The 10,612-nt window shown below is 25.4% G+C and overlaps 2 protein-coding genes across 6 annotated transcripts; one reads left to right on the top strand and one right to left on the bottom strand.

Annotated features, from left to right (window-relative positions):
* Positions 1-154: 154 nt before the first annotated feature.
* Positions 155-6,966, bottom strand: LOC122631360 (DENN domain-containing protein 1A). Of its 5 annotated transcripts, none has more exons than XM_043816971.1 (15): positions 6,550-6,965; positions 5,716-5,871; positions 5,421-5,558; positions 5,169-5,304; positions 4,983-5,036; positions 4,617-4,874; positions 4,449-4,547; positions 4,120-4,347; positions 3,697-3,873; positions 3,560-3,592; positions 3,363-3,417; positions 3,058-3,241; positions 2,792-2,921; positions 1,172-1,879; positions 155-886 (listed from the first exon to the last, which is right to left on the bottom strand). In XM_043816971.1, the coding sequence occupies exons 1-15, from the start codon at positions 6,564-6,566 to the stop codon at positions 458-460; spliced, it is 2,802 nt and encodes a 933-aa protein (XP_043672906.1). In that variant the 5' UTR covers positions 6,567-6,965; the 3' UTR covers positions 155-457. The 5 variants fall into 5 exon arrangements, with proteins under 5 accessions (XP_043672906.1, XP_043672905.1, XP_043672908.1 ...); XM_043816970.1 differs by having other exon boundaries at positions 4,446-4,547; positions 6,550-6,964; XM_043816973.1 differs by lacking the exon at positions 4,449-4,547 and having other exon boundaries at positions 6,550-6,966.
* Positions 6,967-7,379: 413 nt separating this feature from the next.
* Positions 7,380-10,038, top strand: LOC122631364 (calcineurin subunit B type 2). Its single transcript, XM_043816977.1, has 6 exons — positions 7,380-7,396; positions 7,476-7,580; positions 7,809-7,848; positions 8,198-8,409; positions 8,530-8,739; positions 8,812-10,038. The coding sequence occupies exons 2-6, from the start codon at positions 7,578-7,580 to the stop codon at positions 8,857-8,859; spliced, it is 513 nt and encodes a 170-aa protein (XP_043672912.1). The 5' UTR covers positions 7,380-7,396; positions 7,476-7,577; the 3' UTR covers positions 8,860-10,038.
* The last annotated feature ends 574 nt before the right edge of the window (positions 10,039-10,612 follow it).

Raw genomic sequence — 10,612 nt, 5'->3', positions numbered from 1 at the left:
CAAACTTTTAATTGATGTATGAGAATCTGCCTTACAATGCTTTTTTCCCTGAGCTGATTTTATCTATAATACTTTTAGATTAAAACTCATGAGGGTTACTTATAAGAATGAAATATGTATATAATAAAAATGATTTAATTGTAGATAACAGAAAAATAATAATAATAAAATTTAATAGTTATGTACAAATAAGCATGTTTTGTATATAATTAGATTACAAGAAATTTTAAATATAAACAGATATATTAAATTCATAATTGTGCATCAGGATAGGAACGATACACTTTCTATGAATGAAAGTAACAATACTTCACATCCCAATATAATATTATTATGAACATTTGCTGCATTCAATTATCTTCCAAAGAAAATATACAAGTTATATTGCAGATATATAGTGATAAATAACAAAAACCGATATATACAATTATGATATGCGATTTCTAATCTTTTTTATCTATTCAAATTTTGTCCAATTATTTTGTGGCTTAACTGTAGATGTGCCGAGCGATAAGCTAAAAGCATTATCCATATTTTTAATACTGTTTCCAGGTGCATTCTGTGTAGGTGCTACTGAACTTTTTGTTGGCGATGCACCATTAGTTACACTAAATTTATCAAAATCTAAACCATATGCTTGTAATAGATCCAAATCACCAACACTATCAGAAGGTTTATGCGAATGTTGTACATCTTTTGCACTGTGTAAAGGTTGAAAATAAGGATATAAAGGATTACTAAGACCTTCACCCATTTCTGGTATATGTAGGGACTGTGTCATTTGCTTTGTATTAGGAAATACTGAAGATTTAGAAAGTAATGGGTCAAAATCATCATTACTATTTGTAGAATCTAATCTGATTAAATCTGGCACTTCTGGCGAACTCTGTAACAAAAAAACAACAAAAATTAACATAAATGACAGAAATATAAATTATATTTTCAATTATATACCCTTTTACATCAACCATACAAGGTATTAATGCAATGTATCTATATACAATTTAGTTTTTGCATAACAATTTTTAAAAATACTAATAATGAAAATTGTAAATTTATAAAAATTTTGCGTGTATTATATAATTATAATATAAAACGTAAGTACTACTTTTAAACTAAATGAAGAAAAATATAAATATAAATAATAGCAACAATGAACTATGATGTTTACCTTAACTTGTGCAGAACAGGATGTAGTAGTACTTACAGGATGGATTGATATGTCAGAATTAGTAGACAAAGATGGATTTGTGGAATGAAACAATGGTTTTTGTAAATAGGAGGGAATAAACACTTTGCTTGTATCAAAAGGATCATCCTCAGTTTCTTGAAAAGAATTAGTAGTTAAAATGCAATTATCACTTACATTGTCATTTTGTTTTTTCAATACTGAATCAACATTTGTAAAAATATTTTTGTAATCATGTTTAGTTACGTTTTGTGAATGAACTTTGGATTGTGATCTTTGCTGTTTAATATCATTTTGTAAGTAATGAGGAACATTGATAGCAGGAGTAATCCATTCATTACATGTATACAAATCATGTAAAAAATTAGACTGTGCAGATAATCCACGTACAGAGGATGAAGTATGTACGAAACATGCTTCTGAATCTATTTCAGCAGTAATTCTGTTTGATTTAGCAGACAATGAATCATTACCAAAAGGTTTGTTTAGATTTATCTGTAATGCTTCCATTGAAGTATTACATTGATCAATTGTATTATTCATGATGGGTATTGGTTGGATGCAAGATGAAGTAGTTTTTGGAGGGGATATTTCATGAGCGTTTCTGACAATAGTACGAGGTAGGGGGCCATGTCGTGAATGCCCACTCCATGCAGATCTCAAGCTGTCTAAACTGCGTACTGGCTTCAACTGAAAGGTGGTGCATGAGACACTTTTATTTTTAATGAATATAAATATATACTAAATGAAATTAAAAATAAAAAGAATATAATTCATTTCTTTCATATATACATTTACAAGATTTCATGCTATTGCATGCATGAAATTATAAATTGTTTCAAAAATGTGTCTTCATGTAGCTCTCAGTAATAGTACCATTTTTGCAAAAAACATGTAATACAAATTTTGAAAATTATGTAAGGAAATAATTGAGATATATTTATGTCACACATGCATATTTTTATGAGTACTAATATAATGATCTTTATCATTTTGTAAAAGTTAAATTGTGCCAATTTTATTTTTATGAAGAATGTATTGATTACATATAATGATAACATTTAGCACATTACAATAGCAAAATAATTTTGCACACAAATAAATAACAAATATATATTAATATTTGACATTCACACAGAAGCACAAAAAGTTTTATAAGTATATATAATCAAAAATTCACTTATGAATAGTTAAATAGAAAATAATTGAATAACAAATAAAATATAAATTATATGTAACATATTTATTGAGAAAAAGGAATCTAATTTGTTTTAATTTATACTTTGATTGATTTTCATAATAATAAAAAAAAAGTAGAAAATAAAAAGATGAATGTAGAATAATTGACATATATTGTCATGCACATACATCATGCTATTACCTGTATCATTTTTCATTAAATGTGCTTAAAATGATAGTAAATACACACCACACACGCACACACACACGCACACTTATATGTTTTTAAAAATCAATATGAAAGATAGTAATTGTTGTTACTTTAATAAAGTTTAATCTTAATTAAAATATAAATGATATATTTTATAACTTTTCAATAAATTTGCATTAGATGAAATAAATAATATATAATAAATTACTTACAGTTCTATCCACAGGTGGTGTGTTTGGAAATATTACATCCCGAAGTTCATGCATGAGATCTATATTTATACGTTCTGGTGGTGATTCTGACTCATCAGGAGAACTTGGACTTAATGGTGAGTATTGTTTTCTGTTAGGATAAATAAAGCACACATTTCTAGTATAACAAGTATATAATATAATATCTTTGCAAAATATTACATATTTTTATTGTAATTTATTTATCTATTAACGATATCATATTACTGAAAAAATAAATCTTTTACCTCGGATCTGTAAAATTGCTATTGCGTAAACGTAATTCCTTTCGATAACTAGTCGTAGCAGTAAATCCATTGGGAGATTTAGGTGGTGCTGTAAATCCAATAGGATTTCTGTCTAGAGTAGGCGAACTAGGTGCAGATCTTGGTTGATGAAATCTCATACTATTCTCACTTCTATTTGACCGTCCTATATCAAAACATTTGTAAATAATTATTTAACAAAGATATAAATAAAGATATATATGATTCTAAGCTACCATTTATACTATATATATTTAAATGAAATAAGAAATAAATAAATAACATACCTTTCCATTTCAATCCTTTGTATGCTGTCTTCATATCTTTCCCTCTATCTTTGACCTGTAATTAATTTTTACAGAAATATATTTCACTTTGTCTATATTTCACTCTAATTTAAAAAAAAAATTATTTTTTCTACTACTACTAATACTACTACTACTATCATTAAATATATTTTTGTGTAAAAATTCTTTGAACTTACAGATTTAACTGCATATTTTACTGCTGGATTTGCCTACGATTAATTAAGTAAATTTTATTGGAACTTTTACTTATCAATTAATACATAGTGCAATAACGAAAAACAAGTCATAAAATTATGTGTTTTAAATGACTTACTTTATCCTTCACACTACGGAAAAATGCTGAACTTTCTTTCCTCATAGCATAAGTCCATTCTCTATATTGTTGCATAAATTTATTGCTAGATTTAACTGAATAACTGCATGCTTCCATCTCAAATTCATCTGAGAAGCCAAGTCCAGAATTGAGCATATTTAATCTCTCTTCTATAAACTAAAACATACATAACATTTGAATGTACCAATACCGATATTTTTATTATACATAGAGTAATTAAATAGATCTTTATAATACACAGAATAATTCAAAAAATATGCATACTATAAAAAATGTATTTTTTATTCCTTAATTTGTATATTGTTATACAATTAATACATTAAAATATACAAAGAATTTTAAAAAATGTTATGATCCAACATTTGCAGATTTGTTAGTAAAAAACTTACAAGTTACACATACTTGTTGAAAGATTTGAAGTTCTAACATTTTTCGTAGAAAAGGTTGCATGGAAGATGGTCTACTTTCTACAAATGCGTTTTGATCAAATGTGATACGTTCTCCTTGTTGCAAAGTTAATGCTTCTCTATATCCTGCAGTCAGTTGTACTAATGCTCGTAAAAATGCCCTAGACACTCCATCTCCAAGTAAGGCAGGTCTATTGCGTAATGCTTTTTTTAAATTTGTTACCTGAAATAAAAAAACTTTTTATTTATTTTTAAAAATGAACTATAATCCCTGTAAATACATTCATTATTCAAAATACATAAATAAGTATGTATACGCACTACATCTTGAGGTAAAGATTCCAAATCTTGAAAAGGAGACTCAATGGTATTGTTGTCAGCATCTAAAATAACTACCTCGCCTAAATCACTTTTGTGAACCCTCTAAAAAAAAATTAGATTTTTATTAAAATCTTTATTAATATGAAATAAAGACAACAAAGTAACAGTTACCTGGAGTGTTGGAGCAGGTACACCTATCAAAAATGGCATTGGTGCTAATAAATAATCCATTAAAGATAATGGAAGTACTGGGATATATATATGCTGCCAAATCATTGGATAAATTAAAGCATTGCATGCTTGTACACATGCACTTAACCTTGACAAACGTTTGGAAGTAAAAATAATGCGTCGTTCATATAGCATAGATGCGAATACTACCATCATATTATGAGCATCAACAGCACTGTAATACTCTGTCAAATTTCTCTGTAAATATATAAAATTATATGGCTTCTTCATTATATACTTGTATATCTATTATCTAGATATATTTTTAATTTTTTCCTAATTTACATTAATAAAATAATTACTCACATTTTCTGGAATACTAGGTAATTGAAATTGCTTAGGACTTTGGCAAACAAAATTCTGAAAATAAATGTATGATATTTTGAAATTCTGTTTTTTTTTTTTTTATATAATTTTTAACATTTTTTATGAAATATATAAATTCAAAATCATCATTGATTAATTTACAAGTTATAAATTTATATAACTTACAGAATTAAGACTTGGTATTGGTATAGATATTGAATTTCCAGGTATTGGAACACTACAACTGTGTACCTTCTCAAGAAATTTCCAAAGATCTTCTCCACTTCCATTATTTGTTAAAGATGCAATATGATTTAATAATCTAAATATATAAAGATATATTATTTTAAAAAATATAAATAATAAATAAGGCCAGGTATTACAAAATAATACATATAATACTTATACATATTTTTTTTTTTTATATAAAATACTAACTTATAAAATGTTTCATGCCATGGTAATGCACTCAAAACCACTAATGCGGTCTCTGTTTTTGGATCATGCCGACAAAAACCAAAGGTCCATTTTGAATCTATACTAGTAAGCACAAATGAGAAGTGCTGTACCAGTAAACTAAGAACAATATGATAATAATAGTTAACATTGAGAATCAATATTATTATATCATAATTTTAAAAAATATAGTTTTCAATAATCAATATATAAGATACGTATAGACAAATATATATATATATATATATATATATATATATATATATGTATACATTACTTTTCTATCTCACAAGGATATGCAAATTTAGGGACTGACTTCAAGATCTCTTCATCTGAAAAAGAACTTGGATATTTTTGAAGAATCCAAGCTTGTTTGTTGCTAACTGGTGCAGCAATTTCACAAAAACATTCAAATAGCTGCTTAACATCCTCCCTGAAAAGATATTATAAATGTTATATATAATTTAACATTAAGATATAAAAAAGATGACTGAAAAATATATATAAATAAATAAATAAATACTGAATAAAAAATACAAAAAATAAATATTGAACAAAATATAGCTATTTTTTTTTTTATCTTCGTTATAACCAAAATTAAACTTAAATACATAGTTTATTAGGCATAAAATATTTTTTATGAAAGAAATCTTGTTAAAAATAAATTACCTCTTATTTAATAAATATTTCTGAACATTAATCAATCAATTTAATTTATGTTTTAAATATATATACTACTGAAAGAAATAAAAAAAAAAAAACTAAGATATTAGTTAAATAATATTGATATCAATAGATTTATTTCCACCATCTGTCTGTTGAATATCTGAAATGATGATACTATTTATCTATTTTGAACTAAAATTGAACTTCGTACTTCGTCTAATTATACACACACACACACACACACACAACACAAATAAGAATAATAAACATTTCTTAGATTCTAATAAAAACATTTACTACGGAAAATATTAACGACCTCGACATACAGATAAAAAAATATATATTATATACTCATGTACACACTATTATAAATGAGTAATTGTTATCTGTGATACTAAATACTAATAATAGAATATAATGTGAATAATAAAAATCGTAAAATTACCTTAATCTGGATCCCATGATAATAGTTAAAAAAAAATAAATACTTTGTATATTCCTGACGTTTATACGTCATTGTACTACATGACAGTAATATATTCCATTCACGTGAACTTTTTATCACTATCACGAACGCAGCTCACTATCAGCTTGTCACTATTTACACAAATACTTCTTTGATTAATCATAAGTTGCATTGAAACTTGAGCTATAAATGTAGGATATATGCTGTCTCGAATACGTAAAACTTTCGAATATCAAAGTTTTAGAAATAATTTTGAAAATTCAATGAATTATAATTTTAACTTTTCATTTTTCTCCTTAGTGTTAAGATACAGAGAAGGGAACTAGTACGAGTATGTTGCAAGTTCTCACACAGCTGCTCTGCAGATTTTTGATATACTACACATGCAAAAAATATATGATGAAAGTTCAACGTGCGCAAGTAGAACATCAACTACAGAATGCGTCATCTATCTAAGCCAATGAAAAGAATGTGTAAGAATAATTTTTACTTCTCTATTTATGCATTTCTTTCAATTTCATTTATAATTTTATTTTCATTTCGAAAGAAAATTCATTTGGAAAAAATATTATTTAAATCTTAAACATTATAAATAATTCTTTTTATTTATATTATATACTCATGGGCAGACATAACATGGCTGTAAATCTTCGACCAATCAAATATCGGTGAATCTCTCATGAAGATACGATTTATGAAATCATGTAAATTTAAAATAAAGCAAAGTCATTCAGTTATTTAACTTATAATTGTTTTCATGTATTTTATTTTGTAATTCGAAAATTCTTCTTCTTTCTTAATGAGTTTTTAGTTTTTTCCTAACAGAGTGCGTTTCATATTCTATTCGCTAAATACAACGAAATCTTGATACATCGCTATCTATATTTTTTATTTTATGCTTTTAGCTAGTTTGGTCGTTTGCCATATAGTTTAACCTGCTGCTAATAATTAACTTTAACGCCCGTACAAATATTTACGAAACATATTAACAATATTATAGATTCATAATGGTAACTAAATATATTTGATATTAAGATAATCACTATTGCCAATATATTATCGATTAATTTAATATATTCAAATATATACATTTATTTTTCATATTTCTTCATGAACATCTTGAACTTGAACTTTATGAGGAAAAAAAATAAACTTTATAAAAATATTATTACCTTATATATTTTTGTAACAATATTTCATCGCATCTTAAATATATACTTGAATTGCTTATTTTATAGGGTAACGAAAGTTCGCTGCCTATGGAATTATGCTCAAACTGTAAGTCAGTGATATTGCTTCAATTTTAATGTTTATGCCTTGTGTTAATATTTTGATATCGATGCCTTGCTTTCATAGTTTATAATAAATAATTGTTTATTGTTATTACGATATATTTTTATTTACCTAATTAAATATTAAATTATTTAGAAATGATTAGCATCATTGTAAATATTAATTTTAATGACATATAATATAAATATGAATGCAGATCACATATTTATTTTAAAATCTTATATACATTTAATTAGGATTGCATAGATATTTATATAGAGTATATGAATTAATTTTAATGTAGTAAACAAATATTAAATTGATGATATTCTTAATAATATGCTTGATGACTTAGTTGATGTGGATGAAATTAGAAGATTGGGAAAACGTTTTCGGAAGCTAGATTTGGACAACAGTGGTGCACTTAGTATTGATGAGTTCATGTCCTTACCTGAGTTACAACAAAACCCTTTAGTTCAACGTGTCATCGACATTTTTGATGCAGATGGTAATGGTGAAGTAGATTTCAAAGAATTTATTCATGGAGTTTCACAGTTTAGTGTTAAGGTTAGCATTTGGTACGTTTATCTAATAAAAGCTATTGATTATGTTCCTTGATATCACCTTGAGTATATACATTTTTATATATATATATATATATACATATATACATATATAATTCTACAGGGTGATAAAGAAAGTAAACTACGATTTGCATTCAGAATTTATGACATGGATAATGATGGTTTTATAAGCAATGGAGAATTGTTTCAAGTATTAAAAATGATGGTAGGAAATAATTTAAAAGACACACAATTACAGCAAATTGTTGATAAAACTATATTATTTGCTGATAAAGATGAAGATGGCAAGATCAGTTTTGAAGAATTTTGTTCGGTAAGAAATTATATGTTATAAATATAATATCAGCATTGCTTATTCATGTTGCCAATAAAATTATTTTTCTAGGTTGTTGGTAATACAGACATTCACAAAAAAATGGTTGTGGATGTTTAAATACTCAAAAAATATATATAAAATAACTTTATGTGGTAATTCCTGCTTAATTCCATAAATTCACTATTAATAAAAAATTTATTGGATAGTTGTAATTAACTAAGGTCTGTCTAGAGTGAATTTACATGAACATTAAAAGTAAGTTTTCAATAATTCTAAATTAACTTACATGTAATTTTGTTGTTGCTATGATCTTTACCATGATGCAATATATATACATATTAAATAGATTATTACACCATTAATTTTTAAGAGTTATGCACATTATTACGTGCAATAAAAATTTTGTGGCCCGAGTTAATATTTTATTATTTATATTTTATTTATTTATGATTTTTATTTATTTGGTACCAAAAATAATGCAGTACCATCATAATAATCATAGAGATTATTTATATCCTATTATAACTTATACTTTTATTTAATTAGTGTTACTTCTTCCTGATAACAACAGTTTTTTTATATTTAAATATACTTATATCATTATTTAATGTTAATTGTTCTTCCATTATAAGATGTAATTGAAGTGTTGGATATCCATGTAATTCTGTAGAGTCTTTCAGTACTCATTGCAGAGAGGTGTTTTGAATTCATCATAATTAAATCTTCAACAAAATGTATTCTATTATATTTAAAAAGTCACATTTTAAGAAACATAAAAAAAGTTATACTTCAATTTTGTATAAGTTATTCATTAAATTGCAACAGTAGAGGAATATTGTGTGTTTGAAAGAGACATAGACAACGTTTTGGATCATTGTAGAAAAAGATCATAGTAACTGTGAACCATAGAAGTGATCCATATGTGTCAAGACTGAAATACGAATGGGACCTCTATGACTTTCGAACGCGCAATCATAGGATTATTGTTGTTCGCTAAGTGAGTACTTAAAGGATAACTTATGACAAAAAATTATAAATATTATAAATAACAATGTTATGTCGTTGTAACACACACGCATATATGTTAAATAATCTTACTGAATCGCAAAAATATCAGATCGAATCTCTGTGTTACTAAAACATTGTGTCATATGTGATTGTAGATGATACATATTATATTTATATATCTACATGTGCACTTTTACTAATATATGATGTATTGATCTTTTATTGCTATTGAATATACTGTCAAAACTTATATTAAGAATATTTCAATAAAGTGTATAATATCTTTTACCCTGATTATATGAACTAAGAATATCAATAAGTATATAATTCAATAACAATACTATAATGAAAGAAATTTTTTAATCGATAAAATCTACAATACAAATTGCATGTATAATCAAAAATGTTTCATTTCCAATAATTAGTTCGTCTGTATAATCATACAGGTTCAAAAATAAAATTTATGCTTCTACTAAAAATAGATTATGTGAGGATAATAGAACGTACATTTTGTACGGAATATAAATTATTGATTTTATTAAAATAGAAATAAAAAAGATAATCGCTAAAATTCTTTAAATATTAATTCTCTAAATATTAAACAAAATGTGTTTGTAACGTGTTTTGAAATAAAGAATTCAAAATAGATAATCAGTTTTATTTTTAAATTATATATCGTACCGATATTGAACTGTTGAAGCAAAGATTTAAATTGTAAATAATGAAAAAAAAAACAATCGCGCCAGCGCGCACTATTCAATATTATTAAAAATCTTCATTCACCCATAAAAAATATCCAATCAGTATTCGTAATCATGATTACATAATCATTTTTGATAAATCATTGAAATATTTGCTTATA

Source organism: Vespula pensylvanica, chromosome 8, assembly GCF_014466175.1.
Source record: "Vespula pensylvanica isolate Volc-1 chromosome 8, ASM1446617v1, whole genome shotgun sequence".
NCBI lineage: Eukaryota > Metazoa > Arthropoda > Insecta > Hymenoptera > Vespidae > Vespula > Vespula pensylvanica.
This window is presented reverse-complemented; position numbering and strand designations above follow the sequence as displayed.

What these genes read in the sequence shown, in the direction of transcription:
- LOC122631360 (XM_043816970.1), bottom strand. An exon ending in TATCCTTGTGAGATAGAAAA is followed by an intron (nt 5,559 to 5,715) that starts GTAATGTATACA and finishes TATTGTTCTTAG; the next exon opens with TTTACTGGTACAGCACTTCT. An exon ending in AATCTTTACCTCAAGATGTA is followed by an intron (nt 4,348 to 4,445) that starts GTGCGTATACAT and finishes TTTTTATTTCAG; the next exon opens with GTAACAAATTTAAAAAAAGC.
- LOC122631364 (XM_043816977.1), top strand. An exon ending in TATGGAATTATGCTCAAACT is followed by an intron (nt 7,849 to 8,197) that starts GTAAGTCAGTGA and finishes TTGATGACTTAG; the next exon opens with TTGATGTGGATGAAATTAGA. An exon ending in TTTCACAGTTTAGTGTTAAG is followed by an intron (nt 8,410 to 8,529) that starts GTTAGCATTTGG and finishes ATAATTCTACAG; the next exon opens with GGTGATAAAGAAAGTAAACT.